Source organism: Myripristis murdjan, chromosome 22, assembly GCF_902150065.1.
Source record: "Myripristis murdjan chromosome 22, fMyrMur1.1, whole genome shotgun sequence".
Taxonomy (NCBI): Eukaryota; Metazoa; Chordata; class Actinopteri; order Holocentriformes; family Holocentridae; genus Myripristis; species Myripristis murdjan.
This window is the reverse complement of record NC_044001.1, coordinates 12,618,479-12,645,270: the sequence shown is the minus strand read 5'-3', so window position 1 is coordinate 12,645,270 and position 26,792 is coordinate 12,618,479. Positions and strand designations below refer to the sequence as shown.

General features: G+C 42.2%; 3 protein-coding genes across 5 annotated transcripts in view; 2 read left to right on the top strand and 1 right to left on the bottom strand.

The window, feature by feature from the left end:
- stxbp6 (syntaxin binding protein 6 (amisyn)) overlaps positions 1–26,792 on the bottom strand; it is a 176,394-nt gene that overhangs the window by 10,576 nt on the left and 139,026 nt on the right. For both annotated transcript variants that reach the window (XM_030044278.1, XM_030044279.1), the window contains one exon: positions 9,965–10,112. In XM_030044278.1, the coding sequence (XP_029900138.1) occupies positions 9,965–10,112 (148 nt within the window). The remainder of the gene's footprint in view (positions 1–9,964; positions 10,113–26,792) is intronic.
- On the top strand, positions 930–16,522 carry LOC115354097 (actin, alpha cardiac muscle 1). Of its 2 annotated transcripts, XM_030044277.1 has the most exons (8): positions 930–987; positions 1,556–1,694; positions 2,236–2,560; positions 2,690–2,851; positions 3,175–3,366; positions 4,121–4,302; positions 4,447–4,622; positions 16,512–16,522. In XM_030044277.1, exons 2-7 carry the CDS (start codon positions 1,566–1,568, stop codon positions 4,588–4,590), a joined length of 1,134 nt encoding a protein of 377 aa, XP_029900137.1. In that variant the 5' UTR covers positions 930–987; positions 1,556–1,565; the 3' UTR covers positions 4,591–4,622; positions 16,512–16,522. The 2 variants fall into 2 exon arrangements, with proteins under 2 accessions (XP_029900137.1, XP_029900136.1); XM_030044276.1 differs by lacking the exon at positions 16,512–16,522 and having other exon boundaries at positions 4,447–4,764.
- Positions 6,187–9,289, top strand: LOC115354099 (gap junction delta-2 protein). The gene is made up of 2 exons (XM_030044283.1): positions 6,187–6,623; positions 7,285–9,289. The coding sequence occupies exons 1-2, from the start codon at positions 6,553–6,555 to the stop codon at positions 8,126–8,128; spliced, it is 915 nt and encodes a 304-aa protein (XP_029900143.1). The 5' UTR covers positions 6,187–6,552; the 3' UTR covers positions 8,129–9,289.

Below are 26,792 nucleotides of genomic sequence, written 5' to 3'. Positions count from 1 at the left end.
ACAGCACATCAATAACCGCAAAGCTCTCATGCAGCTCATTATGATTATGGAGACGCATCGATTTTATGCAAATGAAATCCGGGTCTCCGTGTTGGTTAACCTGCAGGAAATTAAGCCGGCAAAACAATATGGAATTCCACGAAACTACCGTAATGAGACACACTCAAACAGGGGTGACTGGGCTGCAGCAGCGGATTCCCCCGACAAATCTCAAATGTGGGGTTTGGAATTTCTACTTGGCTTCAAACAGCTGCTGTCACCAGCTGTGCGGCACAAGTGGTCTCTCCGTTTGGTTGCGCTACACGCTGCTATCCGGTCTCAATGACTATGATGTTTGGGAGCTCCAGAAAAAAATACAGAAAAAAAAAACAAACAACAGAAACACAATAGCTTTCTGTTTAGAACAACAAAAACATAGCGGATTCAATCTTGCATTACGATTTATCAGAACACGATTGCATATTCAGACAGATGTGGTTTAGTGCAACCTGTTGTGAACCCGGTGGAGCCTATAGGGGTCAAACCTTACCATTCCGCTGATTAGACTTAATTTGGTTGTGTGTCCTCCAATGTATTGTTTTGCTTTGTTTTCCTGATAAAAAATAATATAACGTAGCTTACTGTGTGTGTGACTATAAACTCACTATTAAGTCGACCTACTACAGACACACTCCAACAGAGTTTTATAATAGCAATGAGGTTAAAATCAAAACGTTTTGTTGGCCCGGTGTTTGCCTGTGTGCCCTCACCCCCCTCTCCTCCTTACATGGGCGGCAGGCACAGATGTCCGTGCGGGAGTTCCCTCTCCTTGCCATTCCATTAATGGACTTGCTGTTGTCAATGAGGCGATGGGCTACCAAATATGGAGAAGGGGTCGCACTACGCGGTCCCCTCTCACAGACACTAGTCAGAGTATAAATTGGCCCGTCTTGACTTTTCAGTACCCCTGGTTTACACACTCAGGATCGGGCGCCTGGTGCTGATCTGGTGAGTAGTACAGAGGCTGAGAAAAGGAGGAGTGAGTAATAAGACGGGCGAACGGATTCATCGCAAGAGGATACAGGATTTTAACACGTGTGACAAGCGCCTCCTCCGTCTTTGACTAACCACATTTCATCTAACTGGACCTGAGGGTCACCACAAAGGCTTAGACGGCATCTTCCTGTCTTCAAGCTCCTCTTTATTTTCATTTGAGGACTATGGACTGCTAATTCATGTGACACAATAGAAAATATAATGTTTCATATTACTAATAGTAGCCTATATAAATATCAGTTATAATCCTGTAAATATGCTGAAGAGGATTTTTTTTTTCAATTAACCCCATCTCGTAACAAATAATCATTTCACAGTGGTTTATAAAAAGACGTAGATGAACACACACTAGTCGTAATCCTAATCAATAGTCATCAATTGTGTGCGTGTGTGTGCGTGTGTTTGAGAGGGGAGGAAGCGGGAGGGAAGATTGTAATCACCTCCACCAAACATACACACTGACGGTCTCATGAACCTAACAGTGCCGTTGTGCGCGAACGTGTGCGCGCGTGTGTTTCAGAGCTGACACCATGTGCGACGACGAAGAGACTACCGCCCTGGTGTGTGACAACGGCTCCGGCCTGGTCAAGGCAGGGTTCGCCGGAGATGACGCACCTCGCGCCGTCTTCCCCTCCATTGTCGGCCGCCCCCGTCACCAGGTAATGTAGCGCAATCATAAAACGTCACAGACAAGGCCACCTGCCACTTGTCGATACACACATAAAAACGGCTTGGGAAGGCATGATGAAAAGACTCTTGCAATTACTAACGATGGGGGCGTATCATTTCCACTGTGCTTAATTGTGCAGTTACGCGCAATTATGCACAATGGAAATGATACGCACCCAGGTGCGTAATTTAATTTATTATATAGTGACGATTTTAGGCCTTCTTGGCCACTATTTACAGATCAATATTATGCAATTATATTAAGATTGCTGACAAGGATGTAGTGGAGGATAAACACACCTTTGCCTTTTTATTTGGGGAGGGCAGTTTACAAAGGAATAGGAAGGAATATCTCTATGCTGTATAGTCATTAATAACCAAGAAAAACAACATAATTTAACGATTTTCTGAAAATATAAATGACTTTCATTCATATTGGTAGTTGTGATGCCTTATTTTAATCACCGGGTGGGGGGTCTAAGATGCGCACCTCCTCACTAATTACTGGTGTGTATATGTGTGTGCTACCAGGGCGTCATGGTCGGTATGGGCCAGAAGGACTCCTACGTCGGTGACGAGGCCCAGAGCAAGAGAGGCATCCTGACACTGAAATACCCTATCGAGCACGGCATCATCACTAACTGGGACGACATGGAGAAGATCTGGCACCACACCTTCTACAACGAGCTGCGCGTGGCCCCCGAGGAGCACCCTACCTTGCTGACAGAAGCCCCCCTGAACCCCAAGGCCAACAGAGAGAAGATGACCCAGATCATGTTCGAGACCTTCAACGTCCCCGCCATGTACGTCGCTATCCAGGCCGTGCTGTCCCTGTACGCCTCTGGACGTACCACAGGTATATAAACAGCTACCTCACAGGTGTGAATGAATGACTGACTGACTGACTGACTGACTGACTGACTGACTGAATGAATGAATGAATGAATGAATGAATGGGTATTCACGTGCTCGCTGTCGTCCTTAGGTATTGTTCTGGACTCCGGTGACGGTGTGACCCACAACGTGCCAATCTATGAAGGTTACGCTCTCCCCCACGCCATCATGCGTCTGGACTTGGCCGGTCGCGACCTCACAGACTACCTCATGAAGATCCTGACTGAGCGTGGATACTCTTTCGTCACAACCGGTAGGCTACAAGCAACCAACTCACAAATAGTGTTGGGTAGTAACGCCTCACTCGACTACTTTTCATGGTACCTATAAACATACCAGATCACTGATTACTGATTAACAGAAGTTAGTGGGGAAAATAGGCGTTACCATCCAACACTGCACAGAAAAAATGCACACACACACACACGCACACGCACACGCACACGCACACGCACACACACGCACGCACACACACACACACACACACACACACACACACACACACACACACACACACACACACACACACACACCACATTTGTTAAACTTGGCAACATGCAAATCTGATCCCCACAGCGGAGCGTGAGATCGTGCGTGACATCAAGGAGAAACTGTGTTACGTCGCTCTGGACTTTGAGAACGAGATGGCCACCGCCGCCTCCTCTTCCTCCCTGGAGAAGAGCTACGAGTTGCCCGACGGCCAGGTCATCACCATCGGCAATGAGCGTTTCCGCTGCCCGGAGACCCTCTTCCAGCCCTCATTCATCGGTGCGTAAAGACGAGCCCCACCTCCCAGTAATAGGATTTAGTCTTGGTGATATCACTAACACGTGAACAAAAACAAACCCCTATCTGACGCCATAAAGTCCCTGAGAAATGTCAAACTTAATTTATTCAATCACGTAGCCTACTGAATCTTGAACTCACTTGTTTCTATTGTAACTCAGCTTGTTTCAACAAGTGCCATTACACAAATTTGGCTCATTTCAACTGCACTGGAAATCATTATCTCACTCTAGCCCACCGAGAGTTTCCGTTTTCAGTTATTTACACACCTTTTTTTCTTTTTTTTTTTTAAATACAAGATTCAGTATTTACTCGATTGTGTTCTTTTTTTTTTTTTTTTTTTTTTTTGCGGCAAGTGAAGCAAGGTTACAGTGGAAGGCAAACCCGGTCTGCTCGCCGTTCAGGCTGACACACAGCAAATGTTTATGACTGCAATCCGTAAGATGACTCTGAAAATGGGACACGTTTTCGCTCGCATCAGTAGTTTGACATATGATGTTCACCAACTGGAGGTCACAGTTTACCAACTTTACCTCTATGAACAATAGGAAACAATCTCAATCAGCGGCTAATTTGGTCGGCCTGACTCACTTCACATTTGCTCCTCAGGGAGCAGCTGCACTCGGGAGCTGTCCGTTTCAGCACCTGTTACAGCAGCTGACGGTGGTTACCAAACGTTTTCTTTGCCGTGGAAGTAAAACAACGGGATAACGTTACTTATCCATTGTGTGCACAGGCATGGAATCTGCTGGCATTCACGAAACCACTTACAACAGCATCATGAAGTGCGACATTGACATCCGTAAGGATCTGTACGCCAACAACGTGCTGTCTGGCGGCACCACCATGTACCCTGGTATCGCTGACCGTATGCAGAAGGAGATCACTGCCCTGGCACCCAGCACCATGAAGATCAAGGTACTTTTGACTCATGTTGTTGCAATATTTCTACTGCGTTGCGGCATTTGTTTATACAGCAGAAAATGTGTGCATTCCTGTGTGTATAAGCGTGCGCACCAGGTCACAAATAAACAAACGCGATCTAATTTCCTGTACGTTTAGATCATCGCCCCCCCTGAGAGGAAGTACTCTGTGTGGATCGGTGGCTCCATCCTCGCCTCTCTGTCCACCTTCCAGCAGATGTGGATCAGCAAGCAGGAGTATGATGAGGCAGGCCCTTCCATCGTCCACAGGAAGTGCTTCTAAATGCCAGACCCCCTCCCTCACCTCCTCCTTCTGTGCCAACTCACCTTATGACCCACGGCTCAAAAGAAGCAATTACAATATTGTCGTCGGTTCCCAGTATTTGTTTACACTCAAGTGCAATTTATATGTGGATATGTATAGGTTTATAAATAAAAAAGGACCCAGGACTTGCAACACACCCTTGTCTTTGTGTCTTTGCAAATGCAAATGCAATGTATTTAAATTATTTTTTAAATCAGAAGAGTAACAGTGGATTGGCCTTTAGATTGGCCTCAGCATGGGGCAATGACTGAAGAGGTAGAAAAACAGAGCTGTTTCTCTCTCTCTCCCTCTCTCTCGCTCCCTTAAAAAGGGGACTATCCTCTGCCCTTCCGTCACGTGATGGATAAGTAAAGGTTATAAAAGATTTGAATTAGAAAAGATTACAGTGAGCGGAGAGGATAAGCCACCTCATGAGAAATTAACCTCACATACTTTCATTGAGTGAAAACACCGCTATCACGTGACCAGTAATCCCGCTCTCCTAGAGCCGATTGGCCTAAGCTCACACTACCTGCATTGACTAAGCATTATACTATACCCACTCTGTTGCCCACTATTCAAATACAGTTTTGGAGAGCACTAAAAATCCCAAAAATTAGGTATCAGTGCTAAGTTGTTGATCCATGCGCTGCAATTTAGTTGCGAAGCTATTTGTTTTCCCTTTAAGGGGCAATCAAGAAGTGTCACACAAAAGGATCTAATGTTAGTTTACGCACAATGCAACACACTAAGATGAAGCCTATCATATCTCTGGGCAATATACAGGGCGGAGTCAGACGTTTTACTCCTATTTTTAAATCTGCACACACAGCCAGAGAGACAGGCAGGCAGAATTGTAAAGCGATTAGCAACTCGGATGGTACTTTCACTCAGTCTCTGTATCCAGAGAATCATCTTTGCTCGGGGTGGAAACCATACCTCTGCACTGCCCAGCCAATAGTCTGCGACAGGAGGAGAGATGCCGCTAAGGCTATCAAGGATATCTGTTTCAAAAGAGGAAGATTATTTGGCTACTCTTTCTAAAGCCCAGCAGAACAGAATAGAGGCCTCAGTTAAAAAGCAACAAGTTTAGTAAAAAACTGCTGTAATATGCGGGATATACATACACTCCTCTACACACGTTTATATATGATTATCTTCCATAAAGAGGGAAAAAAACAACAACAGGATGCCTCCTTGACCCTTGAGCTCAGGACAACACGAACCCACAAGCCCTGTCCCGGAGGGCTGAGTATTGTACTTTATTGGTCTGCAGCTCAGCGAGTTGAGCATGCTACTAATATTGTCAGTGATAAGAGTCTGATTCCCATTGGGGCCACCTATGCCAAACACATAAACACTTAGGGCACTGTGTACCAGCTTGGATAAAAGCGTCCGCTAAAGCGTCCTCTAAACGCCACATGTTATGTCTTTGCACCGAATACTGAAATGAGAAGCCCCGGTACCCCTGGCTGCGCTCCACCGACCTGTCTGCGCGAACGTGACGCAAGGGAGGGGGGAGACTACTTAAAGGCGGATTAACGCTGGCAAGACATTAAATCCAACCTCCCTCCATCCAGACTCAGCGCGCAACCCATCAACCTGATCTGAAGATCGAAAATAGGAGGGCTTATAGTAATCAGCCCTTCAGACTCCCATGACAAGGAAAAGTGTGGCGACGTCGTGGGAGCGCTCGGCAGACACAGCAGGACGCGCAGTGGCACTGCGCTCACAGCACATAACCAAGCACACAACGCACCGAGAGGCGGAGAGCGGCGGGCACGGCAGCAGTATCCCGTGACCGATGTATTTTTTAGCTAAATTCAGGCGCTCTGGAGACTGACAACAACGAGACAAAGAAAGAAACGGGACAGGGAATAAAGCGCTTTTTCGGAGGGATTTCAGTGCCGTTGTGCCCTCGTCTTCTCCGGATGATCAGAAATGGGGGAATGGACTATACTAGAGAGGCTCCTGGAGGCTGCTGTCCAGCAGCACTCTACTATGATAGGAAGGTAAGATGAAAAACAAAAAAACAAACAAGAACAACCGAAGAAATGCAGCAGCCTCCAGGATCCTCTTTAGCATGGTCCCCAGTCCCCCGTTTCTGTGTTGTGGATTTTTTTCTTGTTTCACAGGTTTTTTTCTTCCTGCACGAGGCAGCAAAGTAATTCAGATGACAGCTGTCTCTTCACAACCTGAGATGGTGCTGCAAACTCAGTCACCCTAAACTACAATTCATGTGTCATTCATTTATTCACTTCATCCACCCATTCTTCCATTGTTGTTTCTTGGGGTCTTGAGTGGCCCTTGTGCACTCACGGGGGAAGAGAGAGCTGGCGTTATCGCCCCTTTCCATTAACAAAGCTAACGCAGACACTCTCAAAGCAACGCAGATTGCTAACACGTCATTTCAACCACAATATCTGAAAACACATAAACCGCTGAGACACACTGTAAAAGACACATCGACACATAAATTGACACAGTAAGATGCACATTGCATCCTCAAGAGCGTCCCGGTTCAGCACTGGACAGCTCCCCAAATCCAACACGCCAGCACTGGACTCCATTGAGCGCATAAGCCACCAAGGCAGCGCAAAACTGAACCACATTGATATCAGCAACACATATATTTACACTTATTTTCACATTGTTTGTTTGCTTGCTTTTTAGGATCCTACTAACAGTGGTGGTCATCTTCCGGATTCTTATCGTAGCAATAGTTGGAGAGACTGTCTATGATGACGAGCAAACCATGTTTGTTTGTAACACCTTACAACCGGGCTGCAACCAGGCATGCTACGACAAGGCATTTCCCATTTCACACATTAGATATTGGGTTTTTCAAATCATCATGGTATGCACTCCGAGCCTTTGTTTTATCACATACTCGGTGCATCAGTCAGCCAAGCAAAAGGAGCGACGGTACTCAACAGTCTATTTAACACTGGATAAGGATCAAGATTCAATGAAACGAGACGAGAGCAAAAAGATTAAAAACACCATTGTTAATGGAGTACTTCAGAACACAGAAAACTCCACCAAAGAAGCCGAGCCGGACTGTTTGGAAGTCAAAGAGATCCCTAATTCGGCCATGAGAACTACTAAGTCCAAAATGAGGCGACAAGAGGGCATCTCCAGATTTTACATCATTCAAGTGGTTTTCAGAAACGCGCTGGAAATAGGTTTTTTGGTGGGTCAATATTTCTTGTATGGATTCAACGTCCCGTCAGTGTACGAATGTGATCGATACCCCTGCATAAAAGATGTCGAATGCTATGTGTCCAGACCCACGGAGAAGACTGTGTTCCTGGTTTTCATGTTTGCGGTCAGTGGGTTTTGTGTAGTGTTGAACCTGGCAGAACTCAATCATTTGGGCTGGAGAAAAATCAAAACGGCCGTGCGAGGTGTGCAGGCTCGGCGGAAGTCCATTTATGAAATCAGAAATAAGGACTTGCCAAGAATGAGTGTGCCTAATTTTGGCCGCACTCAGTCCAGTGACTCTGCTTATGTGTAACACATGGGGGGGAGTCAGAGATGAAAAGATTGAAAAACCATGATGGACATGAGGGACAGCTCCGCACGCCTAATTCGTGTTATGACTTAAGAGTGGGCAGATTTTGTTGATTTGTTTGTCTTTTAAGGACTTCATGGCAAGCGTGGATTACACGTTTGTTTACTTATTTATTATTGCACTGATGCAACTTTTTAGTAACGTTTATACTCTGTAAGATGCTAAATGGAGACCATGTTAACGTGTTCACATATTTACTCTTTGTGGGCTGTTCTGCTGTACTTGAAAAGAGTAAATGCAAATTGCACTAAGAGGTGAACACTTGAGAGCCAAACCTTACCCAATATGTGCTACTGACGGTGTTTTTAAAACATTTTTTCCCCACCAATTTTTGACACCAACGTTTAAGTGACACCATAATACAATGGTTGAGGGAAAAATCCATTCAGATTTATATATGCATAGATATATAAATCAGTTATGATTATGAATCAACCTAGTTGAAATACATCAGCGCCATTCATGTTTTTGTTGCCTGTGTTGCACCACTGACCTTAACATATGTAACCATTCCATTGCTTTATAGCTGACTTGCAAAACAGTATCTGGTGGATTTGCTGCAAACGCTAACGTCTGTGACTTCCTTAATTTATAACACACCAAAGCGCCCACTGCTTTCATTTGTGAAGTGTTTTCTTGCTTTTGTGTAATCAAGTGCCATACTTGTATATAAACATAATATATATGTATACATATAAATATATAAATATATAATATTCATCATGAAAGCTAATTCCCTGCTTGGATTATGCTAAATGCCGCCCAGTTTTTATTTGCTTCAAATGTATTTGTTGTGATTTAAATGAAAAAGGATATACAGTTTTCTCCATTTTATTTTGCAAATGACTGGAAAAGAAATTAAGTGCTAGTCTTTTTTTATAAACTGGAAGGAAATGTCTCTCCCCAATCAAAGCTGATCAAAACTAAAAAAAATAAAAAAATAAAAAAATAGCACAAATTGACATTTTTATCAAAGAATGGGCAATAGAAATCTGCTCTGGTGCTACAGTTTTTCATAGAATGGTTTTAAATGTAACCAAAACAGACCAGAAAAAACAAACATCATTTTTCTGTCTAAAATAAAAGTGGGATTCATGTACACCAGAAACGTGTGAGCTGCAATACTTTGTGTCTGCTACTGTAGCTTGTATTCAATGTCCTATCAGTGAGAGATTTGCCTTGGTGCAGTGAAGACCTTAGCCACACCCACCCTGTAGAAAACCCCCACTGCAGGACACACCTTGATCAGGATCTCATCTCTCTGTGCTAATATGCCACCGCAATGTGTTTCAACACTGGCACTGATTCCATGAGACGCATCAACACTTTATAGGCTATAATAAGATGCGTGGCCTGAGGGGACTGCTATACAGCATGCATCAAATCAAACACCGCCCCAAGGCCTTTAAGTGAGCTATACATTTTCACAGTGTCTCACTGTTAACTTAGTTTGTGACTTTGACCAGTAGGAGAGAGAGACACTCTTTTACACGGCAGGAATGACAAAGAGCTGATCATCATTCTGAATAGTAGGGACGTTGCCCTTTCTGGTGCTGCGCTCATCCCTTCTTCTCTCATTTGAAAGAAGAAGAGAAATGCAAGAAAACAGCGCAGACTATGGGGAAGGTTGCGCACTCTTTGTGAAGGTCAATATTTAAAAAAAAAAGAATAAAAGAGGCAGAGAAAAAGAGAAAGTGCTGAACTATACGCCCACCATAGGGAGAGAGAGGGAGAAATAAAGAGAGAGAAAAAGAGGAAAATGAGATGTTTGGGGCTGACCATTATGGGTGATCTGGGGAGGGCTTGATGCTTGATGCTTCCCCTGCCAGGATGACTCTGCAAAGCCTGAAGAAATCGAAGAGCAGCAACACTGGCACATCCATCTCAAACTCAGCAGGGACTCGAGATTTCTTCCTAACTCAAGAACCTAAAAAAAAACAAACAAAAAAAAAAACAGGAATAAAAGAAAGCTGTTTGTCAACTTTTCCTGATGCAATGCAGCACTTGCCTTTGTGCCTCTTCGTCTCCCTTGCTTTCTCTCTCCTGCTCATTTGTCTCTTTTGCACTTGTTCAGTCACTACTCACTAAAGCTCTTTTTCACTTTTCTCTCCTTTCGAGTCTGTCTTCTGCTTTTTCATTTCTCCTAAAGTAACACTACAGAGAATAGAAAGTCAACTCATTACCCTGTTATACTTACATAACCCTCAAAAAAACAACATAAGAATAGAAAAATTAAATGAAAAAACATTCATTAAAAGAATTCTACTGTACATTTACTGTACAGTGTTGAGGCATTCAATTCGTTGATGGTTTGTTTTTCCCCCCCTGCAACATTCGACCTGGTTTCACATCTCCAGCTAAATGCCAAAATTATTGGGTTATGTATGAATGCAATTATGCATGCTGTGATGCATTTATATCATGTGAGAGTTGGAGGGCTCGGTAACATATTACACTGTACCTGTATGTCTGTGTCCTTTGCAGACACGAGTGCTGGTTTCTAAACAAGACAGAGAGCTTTCAGCTTGGCAGTATGACAAATGAAGATGATGACGCTTCACTTCTGCTCAGGTTTACACTTCTGAGACAAACTAGATACACACGGAAAGAGGGATCATACAAACTCAAGGACCTATGCATTTATCTACTGGCCTTACCCAGCGTGACAACAGCAGCTGAACAAAGCAAAGCTGCACGGGAGCTATTTTGAGACTACAAGGCAAATACTGCAGGAACACCACCAATTCCATGTGATTGCAGGTGCTCAGGGTAAAGGCAGGGGGTTTTAGAGCCATATTTTAGCCCTTAATCTGAGTCATCGACAAAGCTCCTCAACAGAGATACCCTTATATTAAAGGAGAGTTCTTCTCCCTAGACGTGCTGGGAGAGGCAGGCATTCAGCTCATAAAGAAACGGCTCTTTTATGAGTAACGTGGGCCACTTCATTGTAATTCCATCCTCCTTGTTTCGGGGGAAAAAAATGCGTCTCATAAAAAAAAAAAAAAAAAAAATCTATGCGCAATGCAAACATAACTCAGAGCTGCTAAGATTTGTCTTTTATCTTGAAATATTATTTTCTACTGTGGTAAGAAAGTGCATTGATTCGAAATAAAAAAAGACATTGTATTTTACATTAAATTCCTCACTCCAACTTTAAAAAAATGGGATATATATTGCCTAAGGTGTTTGTGCACTTACTCTGCTTACCGTCTCTCGTTTTCTAACTGAGAAAATTCATCTTAAAATCAGCTGAGTAAAAATTCATCATTTAAAGTACTGATTATTTTCACATTATTGTTACTTTGTTGTCTGAAAATGTTTGATTACCTCATTTAAAAAGGATTTAATATGGGCTAATACCTCAATAAGCTCGACTGTTTCTGTCTGGCACTGGCTCAAAGCTGCTGAGATCAATTTCTCTGACACCTAGAGAAAGTCAAGAAATTATTCTGTATATAGAATTGTATTGCAGCATATGTGATGCACTACAATAAAAACACTATATTGTAGCACTTTTTTTAATGTCAAGACCCCTAAATTGATAAAGATGCCCTGTATGAGAACATTTGTGTTAATACATTTTTGAAATTAGGCCCAAATCAAAATAATGAGTCAGTGCATGTGATTAAACAGCACTGGATCATGTGATATACTTTGTAGATTATTCAAAACTATATTTTATCTGTTTCTACATTAATCATTTATATAAATAAGCAGGGTTTATGGTAGTAAGTCTAGTCAGAGGGTGCCTTTGCTCTGAACCCTGCTTGATATACTGATGGTTTAGCTCCATGTATGAGTCTGTTTAAAAGAGCCAAAGGAAGTGATGGTTTTCTCAGTGTGATATCACTACTGCATTAATTCTGTAGGTTTCTGGTTCCCTAAGTGCCTGATGAGAGGGAGAAAAGAAAATGTGTCCTTTGTTAAATACTGTAAAACCAGTGGCTTGGAAATTGAAGAAGTGAGCAGAGAGTTTCTAATGGAGGGACAAGGCCAGACTGGCAGAGGTGAGTGATTACGCTGGAGCTCTGACATCTTTATTAACAATGCGTCACGGCAGCCGCCTTACATCATACTGACAACTCCCCTGAATTAAAAGGTTATTGGAGAGCAGCTGAAAAGAGTCCAAAAATCCAACCAACTTAATCATAACAGGACTCTAACAGTTCATACGATTTATCAGTAACAGCATCTTTTTGGAGGAGAGAGGACTGAGGGGCCCAAGGAGAAAGCTCTGAGGAAGGATGTCTAAGGTGCTGCAGTTGGATCCTTTTTTTTTTTTTTTTTGGTCTGTGGCAATGTTGGTGGTTCCATGCAGGATCACCTGATGGCTAGGGGCCAGTGGACCTCTCGGCCACAGCCAGGTCCAGCAACAGTGCAAGGTGCACAGCCATCAATTGACCATGGATCCACCAACATCACCACAGGAAGCCCCTCCACTGCTGCTGGTCGACCTTTTGCATAAGGAAAGCAGGAAGCCAGCATCATGGCGCTACTTGTGGCCTCAGCCTAAGGGCTTTCCTGGCCCAAGCTCCTCTACTTTGACAGTGGAGAGGAAAGTGATTTCACTCTTCTGGAGATGGCAGGGAAGAGCTTATTGGGGATCCACAACCATCTCTCAGAAGAATAAAAGTACCAGGTCTTGATGGATCATCCTCGTCTGCCTCACAGTCATCATCTTTATGTGCCCTGAAGGCGAGATGTGGGCAGCTCCGCCAGCTGGTTCAGAGTGAGCTCAACAGTTTCTTGAATGGAGCTCCCAACACAGTGGGGGAACATGCAGCTTTCCAAAACTTCACCGTAGCATTGCCTCCGCCTGCTCATTTATCAGTCAGCCTTACCCGTGTCTTTCCCTGTTCACCTTCGCAGTCACCTCACCTGATCCATACCCTAAACTCTGAACCCTCTTTTTCAGAATAATTGTGATTTTCATTTATTAACTTATTTGTTAGCATACAAATTTTAAACTGGATGTTTCTGATATTTTGGGTATGTGATATACACTTTTTACTGAAATATCGCTTGGAAAAATATAGTGTTTATAAAATACTTCTTAAATTTGGAGAGGGGCATAAATACCTATATATGTCATGGTGTTTCGCATAAAGCAAACTGTGTTCTGCCTTGCTTTTCTATAATGTGACATATTATACCAGAACTTTCACCTGCAAGTGAACCCCACAATCCCTCTGCCCCAGCAAGCATGTCCTCCCAATCTCTCCTCTATTATCAATCTGAAAAGAGAAGACTTGCTCCGGGGGAGTGCTGCTTTAATTCTGCCTTTTGCGCAGATTACTGCATGAAAGGGGGAGAGCAAACAGAAGAAAACAGTGAATGCGGGTCTTTTTGATCCACTCAGCCAGAAGCAATCAAATTAGCCTGGTTACTGTAGCACATATGCACGGCATAGCATGGCATAGGCAGATATGGCAGACGTTGAAACAAAACACACTTGATGTTTGCGTCCACATGGGGGAGGAAGCAGTAATGCATTTGCACGGTATGACCAAGTTTCTAACTTTCAGTCTGCCAGGGGAGCAAAAGCATCCTCTCTGTTCTTATTGCAAAGTAGTTTTCTCTGTCTCCAGCCACAATGCTTTCTCTCCCTGTTCACCACAGTGTTTCATAGCGGCTCTTATGAGGCTAAACATCCAACTTTCTGTGATCTGAGTTTGGGGGTGTCTGTGAAAGCTTCACAGTGCAAGGACAAAGGGACAGGGTCAGTCTGGAGGGATTTGGGTGGCTGGTTTGTTTGGCGTTGGGGCAGTAGTGGCCCACACAGAAGGATTTGGTTGGCCGGTCGGATGGTGGTGAGGTAGCAGAGGTGAAAATAAGCACTGACAAACTACCTGACAGTCCTGACAGCAGATTAATTTCTGATCCATTTTTAATATGACCTCAGGATTAAGAACATTAGTGGATTATGCACAGATTTGTCAACCAGAGGTTCACAGTGGGACAGTCTGCACCTGTGTGAGGACACAATGCACCCAAACTTCAAACTGATGCATCACATTTCTTCTTACCCAGTCAAGTCATGTTAAGGATTGGTGAATCACAATAAGGTCTTTAGAGCTTTGGCAAAGGAACCAGATAACCTTTTTGTTTGTTTGTCTTGACTAACCATGTTCCCCTTATGGGGATCCTGCACTTTGAGGCAGCAAATTATAGAACACTACCGCATTTTGCCATATTGCACCAACTGCAAAGTATTTTGTCATTAATGCAAAGCAGACAGGGCCAGGGCCACACTGCAGTAAAAGCTAACCCTCAACAATTTCCCTTTAGTGACATCTTTAATTTTCCTCCAGAGGTGGCAGTTCACTCTGACACCTATTGCCTTCTGCTTGTGCAATCTCTACGCCCACTTACCTCCTCTCCGCTCCCTAATAGGTTGTACTACAGACAGCCCTCACTGCATAGCCCATCGACCCTGATAAATGTTTAGGTTCTGCACCATTACACAGCCAATAAAAATCAGTAGCTGGCAAGACTTAATCGGACTCAGAGGTGTTCGCCAGCCAATTGGACTTGTACTGATATCAGAGACACAGAATAGCAGAATGTTTAGGAAGATAAAGGAGGCACAGAGGCAGACGTATAGAGATATTCTTGTTCGACCACACAATTCAAACAATATACATGGTGCAGAATATAAAATACCAATATTGACTTTTGTAGTCACAGAATGGAAGGTAATACACATCTTGTAAGATATATGTGTGCAGCATAATAAGCCAAGGCCCCATTTTATTTGTCTGATTTGTAGGCTGAGGACTACAGCTGTTGTTATAGTAAACAGGAGCCCAAATAACAGGTAGCAAATACAGAGAAACGGCGAGAAAAAACTGCATGAATCTCATGACTTCAATGGTGAATTCAGCTCTTACATCAGACTCCCAGGGGATGTGTAAAATTACTGTATGTGGGTTGGATTCACTAGCTGTGCTGCTGCTGTTTGGTCTGCTCGTCATCTGGTCTACTTCACTGTGGTTTACCTCTGGACTCTCTTTGAACCAGATAAATTGCTGTCTGGTTTTTCTTTTTTTCCCCTCCTCTCTTATTTTTTTCTGCCTCTCACTCTCCTGGTAAATGCACCCCCCTCTCCCTCCAACTCTCTCCATGCTCCATCCACATTGTCTGTCTCTCTCACCTTTCCCTTCCACTTTTTTTTCTATTCTTTTTATCTATTCTCCCTCCCTATCTCTCACCCTCCTTCACCCATCCCCCCACTCCCTTCCTGATGTGACACCACTTTGGTGTGAATCACGTGATTGCCGTTTTGCAAAGACCAAGAAGAAGAGGATGAGGTCACACTTTGCAGAGCTGTTTTCAGGGCTCCCACTGATACAACACTGTTAGAACAGACTGCTTTGAAACACCCTGGTTGGGCTTGCAACCTAAAAAAGAAGTGTGAAAAAGCTTAGAATGGGTACATGGGAGCTGAATGTAAATCCAGTTAATAGTGTGCTTAAACAATTAATGTCCATTAAATCACTATTCTTTCTTCTAAGAAAGTGAAATCCGGTGTTGGCAAAGATTGAGAAATTTATTTAAGGATTTTGGGTACAACAATAACACTCAGCTTGTTAATATTCAAAAATTATAGTATTGTGTTTCTTTATTTGTTTATTTCATGAATTTACCACTTATGTGTCAGCAAGGAGATTTTCTGTGGTCTCTGATCAAAACACTTACTCTTAACTGTATTATAACACACTGTATATGTCCATCTCCTACAGCAGCAAAACATATTCCACATTACTAGGGAGGATTTCTGTTTTTAAGTCTTGTTGATATAGCATTTTATTCTAAGACCATTCATTTTTTATTTCAATGTGCCATTTCATCTCAAACAGTTTGCAAATGTGAGAGCTCGGGACAGCTGAGACATGACTCAAAATTTACACTCATCATGCACTCATGCATCAAAATTTGCTGCGATGCTACAGTCCCATGGAAGGTCCCATGGAAATCTCTGATCTCTGAGCATCTTGGTGATATGATGCACATGGTGGCATTAACTGAAGTCACCAGTGGGCTATTAAACCACAAACACTCCCAGTGGTGTGTCAGAATGCAGCATTTGCCCCCGGATGACTTATGCTGGGAGACATAGACACACACACACACGCGCACACACACACACACACACACACACGCACACACACCGCACACACATTATATCCCTTAAAGCACACACACTGCTGACTGCTCCTACACAGTGTCTCCAATGGTACCAACTCTGCTGAGAGACTTGCTGTAGAAACATATGCTGGGGTTATTGTAGCCGAGGCGTTAATTTGACTGAGATATCTTGTGTTAGTACCTCCTTCCAACTCATGTAGACTCACACGGACACACTCACTCGCACACACAAACACCTCCCCCCCACACTACAGTGTGCCAGAGAATGTCTGCCTGCCAGAAAACGTCTTAGCCGTAAAGCCTCTTGAAATATGTGAATGAAATTCCAGTTGATCGAGAGCAATCAATATTAATCTAAGATCTGGTCTACACAAGTGAAAATCTACGAGTTGGACAACATCGTAGCACCCGGGCCTCAGTCTGCAGCAAGTGTTAATTGTGCTAATGACTATGCCTTTCTCCTTGCCAATTCCTCCTTAAAGTGAAAGGTAATACCATCATGACTTCAAGTCATCAGTAACGAGGCGTATTAAGCTTTTACCACTATCAAATACAGTAAGGCCATATTAATTGACATATTGCTGTTGTTAACAGAGAACTTTTTTGTGTATTATTTTCATTGACACATTTTTTATACCAACATATAAAACACACAAAAGTCTATTTAAACACCCACCCACCTACAAGCACCCACACCCACCCACACACACACACACACACACACACACACACACACACACACACACATGCAGCAGGGCAGAGGGTTACAAGTAACTAAGAGAATTTCAGCTTAACCTTGTGTCAAGGACACAAGAGCACATAACAGTACATATCATCCCCAGTGATTGTTAATTGCAACCCATGAAAAATAGGAGTATAAAAAAAACAAAGAAAAAAAAACCAAGCACAAGCAATAAGCACAAATACGATCAAATTGAGACTAGATACTACAAAAAGGGACCCCGAGATTCTTCCAATTGTATGCTGACATTTTAAATTATTAGATCTCAGTTTTTCCATGTGAATAATCAAAACTTGTTCATGCAACCAGTTTCTGAAGCATGGCGGAGTTGGTTAATGGAGAACATTAAATGAACAATCCACTTATATTGACACATAAGCATATAATCGACCAACATCATGGAACAGTTGGTTCAATTCAGCCTTTAGTTTTAAGGCGTAACCATACATGGGACAATGAAACCAATCCACTGTGACAAGATGCTCCTGTTACAATGCCCATAGAGCAACAATGAAGGGTGTGGCACGTCAGAGAACATTACAGGGGTGGGAGGACCTATGAGGATCTGCATGAGGCCAGCAAGGGCAGAAAATGGTACCTTTAGGCTGCTGATGCAGTGGAAACCTTGGAGAAATGGCTTAATGGTATTCTGTAATCAATACACCGGCAGCAAACAGATGGGCTCTACCTACTGAAGGTCCATTTCTCCTGACTTCAGCTGATTTATAGTCTCACACTGCAAAAAATGTCCATCTTAGCAATTCACTCAGTCTCAAAATGTTAGGTTCTGCAAATTGGCTGGGATAATCTGAATTTTCTCCACTGTAGTTTCATTTTGTTTCAGATTGTTAAGCAATGCCCATACAAAAATGCAGAATAATGCAGGTCACTCAAATTTATTGAAGGAAATTCTTCAATCAAGGTGATTTGCACTGGAAAAAAGTAGAATTATTTCAGGCCAATAGGAGATTCTTTCACTTATTTTGAGAAAATTCTACTTTGAGGCTTGATGGAGTACATTACATGTTAAAATGGATATCTTTTTCAATGCACCAACCAAAATCCAAGCACATGAAGTGGTCTCTCCTTACACTGATCAATTAGGGCCAGTGGGTTTATATTTGGCCAATGGCTGCCTGTTTGATGGTAATGTCAATAACAACAGTAAGCCTAGTCTATTGCAACATCATCACACAACATTATTGATACTAATATCACAAATATCATCATCATCATCATCATCATCATCCTGGGCTTCAATAAAATACTGCAGGGTGTGTCTCAATGGCATGCAAATGGACAAATTTAATACCGTATTGGCTCAAAAAATATCATCCATCCACAGCTTCAGTTAGAAAATGCATTCATTAGCTGCATTCGAATCGACACTGCCTATTTTAAACAGTTTGTTTTTTTTTTCTAACATTGCATTCTAGCTATCTAACAATGTTGACTGAGAACATATTGGGAAACATGTTATAGACTGAGAGGAGTGTTTTTTTTTTTCTCTATCTTTCATTTCTTTGTTGTATTTCCAATGGCATGTCAGGATACAAAAGATGCTTGGTGCTGTGCCTCTCCAGTGAGGGCTGCTCAGGCTGAGGCTGGTCTGGGAGCTCTCCCATCGCCTGAGGAGGCACAACTGGAGACAAGCTGGTCTCCCTCCAAACAGAGATTTGGGTTCACGTGACTGGAGCGAGCAGCTGTCCCCTACAGCCCCCCCACCACTCACCCCCTCAACCCTCCAGCCGCACACTGCAGAATGGGAATGTCCTATGTGCAGAAGCTCTTCTGGTGAGAACATGTGTGTCTTTATGTGTGTGTATTTGTAATGATGTGTGTGTCTATCCATGTGCACGCCATGATTTGAGCCAGTGCCAAGAATTACTGTTCTCTCTTTGTGTTTTGCTCTCACACAATAAAACTGTATGAATGGACAGTGCACTCGTCATGTTTATGTATGTGTAGTTTAATTTCCACTAACATTCAAAGCTGATATATATGACTGTTGTAGAGAAGAATCTCATATGAATATTAATTCCTGTTTTATGGCCAGCCAGGTCATTACTGGGATTGGACTGAGACCTTTCATTCAGTCAGAGGGCACATACACGCTAAAAATGATCAATTGTGACATTTTTTCTTTCAAATCTATTACTGACTTTAAAAATTAAGTGTTTTTTGCAAATGAAAAAAAAAAATGATTCAGTTGATTTCTATTCTTTGCTGTGCAAACAAACATGTTCTTTTCTTTTTGTCCAGCTCTGATGTTGTTTTAAAAGTTGTTTAAAAAAAATAAAAACTTTTAAAGATTGAGCATGAGAATAAATAACAGATTGAGTTGGACACCTTTTTTTTTTTTTTTTTTTTTTCCCACAGACTGCAGTGGAGCAGGCAGAATATGAGTACAGTGTAACATTTACACAGAACTAAGGTCTTGGTTAAGTCATCACAGCTGCAGAGTCCCAGCCCTGCAGCTGTATTTATCATCCACTGTATTCTTCATCATCCTCATCCTCTTTCCATTCTCCAGTCCTCTCCCTGCTTCTGTTTTCCCTTTTCCCCTCACTGAGGGAGAAAAAAGTGACCTCTTGGCATGTGTAGCAAAAATACAGTACGTTCAGCCAACCCATGAATCCCTGAGATGCCCATATGAGCATGCCAAAGCACTGTCTACAGACTCCTCATGGGAGGCCATCTTGATGCAATATCCCCAACAGACCAGTGACCCATGGGTCTGTCTGACAAAAATCACTGCCTTCCTCTCCAACTGAATCCTATTTGCACGGCTGATTCATGTGACAATCAAAACTTCAGCTGCCATCCCACCTTGGAGCTGATGTAGAGCCACGCAGGAAAAATTGATGCCGTGTGCGTTTGAGAGACAGAAGCCATCAATTGTGCTCTCTGTAGTTATGTACAGTATGTCATCAGGGCTAAAGGCGGGCTGCGTATGTGTGTGTGTGTGTGTGTGTGCATGTGTGTAGGGAAGGAAGGATTGGATGGTTATTCATCAAGGCTGTGTCTCTACTTCCTCTTTCTTTTTCTCTCTCCCCCTCTCTTTGATTGCCTGAGCATGAGGGAAGGTTTTAATTATGTTTTCTTTTATTCAAACGATTAATCCTGGACCACAGTGCACTGGGGTTCCCCCTCGGGAGACGTCACACATCTGGTGAAGACTGCGCTATTATCATCCTTCTCTCTGGGTTACTGGAGCTCCCCTCTGTCTCTCTCTCTCTCTCTCTCTCTCTCTCTCTCTGTGTCTCTCTCTATCCAGAGGCATGCATAAACACATGTACAAACACATGCAGTCAGAAAAAAAGAGGCAGTAGACCATAGTCTTCTGTATGCATTTACTATTGACGATCAATAAATTAAGCTTGACTCAGTTTCTCGTCCCCTAATCAGATTTTTTTTCCAGCAAATCTCTTCCTTTCCTCATTAACATATCATAAGAGCCAAATATATGCAAACGTATGTAAATAGATGTGCTGCATGGAGCATGCACAACGAAAATCAAATATAGATTCACCGCTGTCCCCATATATTTAACGACTCTATTGTCAGTAATTATGTTGGTGTTATATAGTGGGGGTTATATATGATCAATTTCATCTGACACATGGGTAATGCATCAGCTTAAAGCATGAAAAACAAATGATTAAAAATCTACCCAGTTTAAAAGCTCATATGGTCATTGGAGTGAATAAATTAAAATTAAACATTAATACACTGACCAATACTTTAAACAGCATGGAGTCTTTAAAAATCGATACAAATTGACAAAAGGAAATATGGTTTGACGTATAGTGTTTTCCAAAAATGTCCCTTTGCACTTTCTGCCACAATATTTTTTGAAGAACTTTTTAGAAGAATTTAGGATTATCTGTCTTCATTAGAGAAAATGTACAGTACATGCATCTGCACACATGGAAACACACACACACACACACACACACATGCACGAACACTCACGTTTTCAGAGTGCTCAGTCAATCCCAACTCTGCACTGGCCTCTCACATGACTGAAATAGAGTGTGAAATTTCTGCTCAAACATTCATGAGTGCAGACTTGCATTACATCACCTCTATACCAAATCATGGGCACCATGAATAAAATAGAACCAGGCCAGAACAAAGGAAATGCAAAGAGGTGTAAGTGAAAAAATAACTGAATGGGAGAGTGACGAGAGAGAGACAGCGAAAAAGAGTGAAGAGAGAGAGAGAGAGGGAGAGAGAGAGAAGAAAAAAGAGTGAGCAGTGCATGAGGTTACATATGTGTTTCTTTTAGACCACCATCTCTTCCAGCTATCCAGACATGACTTCACCAGCACGGCTTCCTTGTTTGCAAATATGACCTCACTCAAGCAGAGAGTGTATGCCATCCAGCATTAGCTAAAAGCAAGCAAAGAGTTTTATGCAAGCTGCTCCCTCCCCTGCAGAAACCTGCAGCAGCCATACAAGCTGTTTCCTACCCTTTGATAAATCATGCAGTGTTTACTACTACAAGGAGAGTAGAAACCCAAATCCCCCCAAAACTTTGCATGATCCTACATTGCATAATTCATCAGAGCTGAGGTGCAACTCTGCCCCAGAATGAAGATATCTGGCTGGAGACACTGTTCTTTAAACTTTCTCAGCCCAGTGTTTGACATTGCTTATGAAGGTTGTGCCAAAAACACTGAAATCACTGTTGTTTAATGCCCAATTCCTATGATGTACCAAGATTATTCTACATAGATAAAGTCTTCTTTGCTTCGCTTCTTTATTTCAAAACATACTGCCAGCTCTTCTTTTTTTTTTTTTTTTTGAAGCGCTTCTTGACATTTCACTGCAAAAACTATGCTTTCTGCTTTTTTTTGTCCCCTTTTCACCTCATGACTATGTACTAGTAGGTTTCTCAGATGTTTTAAAACCACAAAAAAAACCTCAGAGCAAATGTTTTACAGGTCCACAGATTCCATATGGGCCGCATCACTGCTCACAACTGCATAACTCCCATCACCTCAAAAGCCCCTTCCGATGGTGACACAGTTTGCATGACCGTGTTTGCTGTCCCCATTCTGGCACTTCTTTTACCATTCTGCCCCCCCACTTACCCACCTCTGGGTGGTCATGTCTGCCAGCCGAGCAAGCACTCACTGTCAGTCGCTTCTCCGTCAAAAGGCTGAGAGCATCCCCATAGGGCTGACGTCTCCAATCAACCAACCAGTTACTCCTCTCTCCTGTTTTAGTCACAGTGTGTATGTCCCACTTCGGCCTCTCAAGTGGTAAGGAACAACAGAAAGGGAACGGGTTTGTGATAAAACTGGAGTTGTTTGGTGATGCTGACAGACAAGCGATGACACATGATGGTCATCTTTAGAGAGATAGACACAAGACAGGCTTCAGCGAATGATGAGAATTCTACAATATACCAAAATACACACACACACACACACACACACACACACACACACACACACACACAAGCAGACTCCAACTAGCTCCATCATTGATGATTCATGAACGTCCTCAATCAGAGACTCATGGGAGCCACTCCTGAGTCACTCCATTGCTCACCTGAAGGCCATCTATGATGGCATGGAGCCTCACCTCCATGCCCAGCTAGTGACATCTTTGCAGTTAATGCTTTTTTCTCTTTATATTACAGCGTACGGCAAAATATTTCCAGTTTTAGAAAAAGGACACTCGGCTATTCCCAGGGCACAGATGCTGAAGGGACAGAAATATTTCTTTTTAGAAATTTCACCATGATATTTTCCAGCAGACGGGTCAAAGTTTCTGGGCAGACAGAGCTGCAGCCCTGGAGCAGGAAGGGGTTTAGTTTAGGTCAAAGGACATGGGCTGATGCAGAGACTGAGCCAGTGACTGTCTAGTTACAGAAAAGTCTAAGCACCAAGCCATCATACAAGCCCTGCATCTGGAGAGGTTTTTCTTTTCATTTATGATGCATGGGGACTAAATAAAAAATATCATATTATGTCATCTACTGTAATGCCTCCCTGTTTTTTCCCCACTCGTTCTAACATTAATTCTTACATTTATATCTTTATCTCCATTGTATCAAGTCATTTAGTCTCATACTGTTAAAATTTTAATCTTAAAAATGAAAAAAATCTGCTGGTGAGTTGAGATAATCCTACTCTTTGCCAACGTTAATCAACTTGTTTCCAGAATTTTCCAGAATCAAATATCCATTTCTTGATACTACATCTGCCTTATTCTGCCTTGTTTCAACATATGTATAAACTACTTGTTCTCTAAACAAATCCTGAAACATATAGGTTGACACTACAAACAAGTTGGATTAGGTCATCCCCTTGTTTTAGGCGGAAAAATAAGATTTGAAGACTAAAAATGATACTAATTTACTTGTTAAGATTTAGATCTGTTGCAGTGTTGTGAAGAGAGCCAAATATGTTAAAATCAACATGATTTTGTTAACGAAAAATCTCAAATATAAATATAGTGTGGGCAGAAATCTGTGAGTAGAGAGGGATTTTTTTTTCTCCAGGTATTTATCTGTCAGCCACACCTCCCTGTGTGTATCTACAGAAATCACCAGCTGACAAAGCAAGCGAATCTCTGCAGTTCCTTAGCTCATTCCAAAGGCTTTTAACACCTATTGCATCATTCAGCACCAAACATATCTGAGTGAGAGCGAGTAACACATGTCGCCCTTGCATGATGGTCTCCAGAATGCATCGGTGACACGCCGTGACCAGGCTGGCAGTTACAGGAGGAAAACGTGAGCTGCTGGCCCGCTTTCACACGTCGCACACTCCATTAGCTGACTCAAGATGAAGAGTTGATGCTCATCTTTGATTTGGTGTGCCACCTCACTAGCACAGGCACATTACAGGCACGTGCACGCACACACACACACACACAAACACACACATAGCCTCAAAGCTGTTCAGTAAGGCAACATCCCTGCCATCCACCGCAGTATTCTCCCTCCTTCCATTCTTGATCAGCTTCCCCCTTTCACAGATCAAGAGCATCTCCTTTTCTTCATGTCTCTTTGATTGGTTATTTGTTCATCAGTGCCAGACCTCAGCTGTGAATGCCACCCTCATCTCCACGTCCTCGGCTCTCTTCCTCAGAGCTGCCAGGGGCCATTCATACTGCAAGCATACATTCCTACACACACATCCAAACATGCAAGCATGCATATAGACACGTAGAAACATTTTTAAATGTATGTACTGGATAAACTTCCGAGGAAGACAAGATACTGTTGGTAATGTTTACTGATGTTGATGGTGTTATAAGTGCTTTTATATAAAGACATTTAGCTCTGAGAGTATTAAACACTTGATCTTAAGTTTTCCCTTAAGTCGCTTGAAAGTTAGATTTTTTTTCACCCCACATTACATGACAGTCTAACATACATAATGTCACATGCCATTGTTTCATGGCTGCACCATTAAAACACACAGAAAATATCTAAATGGTTGTGCATCATTTTATGCATATTTCCCTGTAATTGAACAGGACATATTTGGTATCTTTGGAAACCTTGGGACCTTTGCTAAAATTTGAAATATAGCTCTATTCGTTTGAACAAAGCTCGGCTGTGCAGCGTGCATTTGTAATGACAGACGCATCAATGGGATCTGCTGGATTGAAGAGGTCGAAGATTAAAAACAATCCAAATAAGGAAAGAGATTCAATTTGCAGGCTCAATTTACTGTTACTGGTTACTGCATCAATTAATGAAAAATGCCACTACATACTACAGTTGAGGTCCACAGTGATTCAAGATGGAAGATGAATGGATGAAGAATGAAGAATGAAACAGTAAGACACAAATCATATTGCTTGTATTGGTAAAAATGATTTGCTGCTTGTTAAAGGAATTATGGAGAGATGTAGTGGCTGCCAATGTAGTAGCATTATGTAAAAAGCAATCATGTTAAACCTCAGTACTGTAAGTTGCCATGGTTCCCATTTATTAAGCGATTTTTCCACTTAACCTTTGTTATGCCCTTGCATGTCTATTTTTTGTATGTGTGTGTGTGTGTGTGTGTGTGTGTGCCTGTGTTTGTGCACCTGCTGAAGATTAAAGCCTACTGGATGGTCTGGGGCTCTTTTGAATGTGGCAGGCCTAAAAGCAGCCCGTTTCCATTAGCAAACATGAGCTCGGGCGGCCAGGACTGTGTGTTCTCCGCTTGTCATTCTCACAATGTTCCTTCCCTCTTCCTCCCTTCACCTTTATTCCTCTCTCCAGGGCTGACATCAAGCAATGACAGTGCGGTGTACATTCAAACCTGAAACCTACTCATGCAGAAATCTCTTTGAATGTTGTTTGTTTCTTGAAGCTTTCCCCTGACTCAAATTACTATACGCATGAGAAACATACTGTTTTATTCTCTGTTCTGATACATTCTGCACTGTCCTGCAATGTCCTTTTCTGTCCTCACTTTCTAATACAGTAGTTGGTATTCCACTCGGCTCTGCTTATATCCGGTGTAATACAAAAATGTCATTCAGCTTCACGCCTCCATCTCAAACATTACCATAGAAATAAAGGCAGGAGAACAATAAGATCAGGATTTATCTTCTGAATAAATCTAAATAATGCATTACGTGAGTTTCATACATCACAACCCTGGTAATGACTGTAATAAAAAGCTATCTAGTTCTAATGTACAAGATATGGATTGGACTTAATTTGCCTAATAAATAATGTGTTTTTACTGTTTCAGTGGTAAGCATATCCAGTGTGACTGTAGTCTATATTAACATTTCAGATTTGTTAGGTAAAAAATGTTATTCATCAGTAGAGGAAACTGACACCTGTTATAAATGCAGACAACAGCGGACAATGCAAATGGATACACATACTTGTAATTTGTTGTGACTTGAGTTCAAAATAAGAAAATTGTCTGTATGGTCATATTTGGACAATAGATAATTGCATGGTAACATATCTCCAATGCATGAGAAATATCTTGTTTCTGACATTTTTCTTTCCTTTCTCTCTCTGTAAGGTTTATTATCGGAATGGAATTGGAATGAAGCCAAAAAGCGATCTAATGAGTACTCAAAAACGAAGGTGCCCCTCGGTTGGGAAAAATACACCACATATACAGTACATTTACGAAAAGCAACTCTTCTTGTGATTAATTATTAAAAGGCCTTTAAAGTTAACAAGTTTGAGCCAACACAACTCTCCTTGATGGGGGTGTTTAAGCTGAAATATGCAGCATATTTTTACCACTTGATCAGGGTTTAATCAACAGGGCTATGCTGCATGTGCAACAACTTTTCAATAACGAGGGAGCCATATGGACGTGTTTCAAATCAATCAGCTCAACTAGAAAAAATACGATGATGGAAAGTTCATTATGTCCTGCTAATCTCGGCCACACAGCCATACATCTGATTTTGAAATGCAGATATGATTAATGTAAGCACAGACAGTAATATCTTTTTCAATTCATTGGCAGACCTCATTACGAGGCTAAAAATAATTGCAAGAATATTATTTATGACTGGAAGGATGCGCATCTTGGTTAGAAAGTACAGGTCAGGGTCATACCACTGAAACTAATTCAACTATTGTGAAATTACTTACAGTAGACTACTGCTCTGCCCTTTCCACTTTACAGCTTACATTATTTTCTTACTGCAGGATTGAGCAGATTTAGTCTAACATACAGCAGATCCCAGCTGTTATATAAGGGGTGTGAACTCGTATGCTAGGGA

Bases quoted from the DNA above. Each gene is read 5' to 3' on its own strand.
- LOC115354097 (XM_030044277.1), top strand. From the start codon at position 1,566: ATGTGCGACGACGAAGAGACTACCGCCCTGGTGTGTGACAACGGCTCC. The intron at 1,695-2,235 runs GTAATGTAGCGC...GTGTGCTACCAG, and splicing joins TCGGCCGCCCCCGTCACCAG to GGCGTCATGGTCGGTATGGG. The intron at 4,303-4,446 runs GTACTTTTGACT...CTGTACGTTTAG, and splicing joins CCAGCACCATGAAGATCAAG to ATCATCGCCCCCCCTGAGAG.
- LOC115354099 (XM_030044283.1), top strand. From the start codon at position 6,553: ATGGGGGAATGGACTATACTAGAGAGGCTCCTGGAGGCTGCTGTCCAG. The intron at 6,624-7,284 runs GTAAGATGAAAA...CTTGCTTTTTAG, and splicing joins CACTCTACTATGATAGGAAG to GATCCTACTAACAGTGGTGG.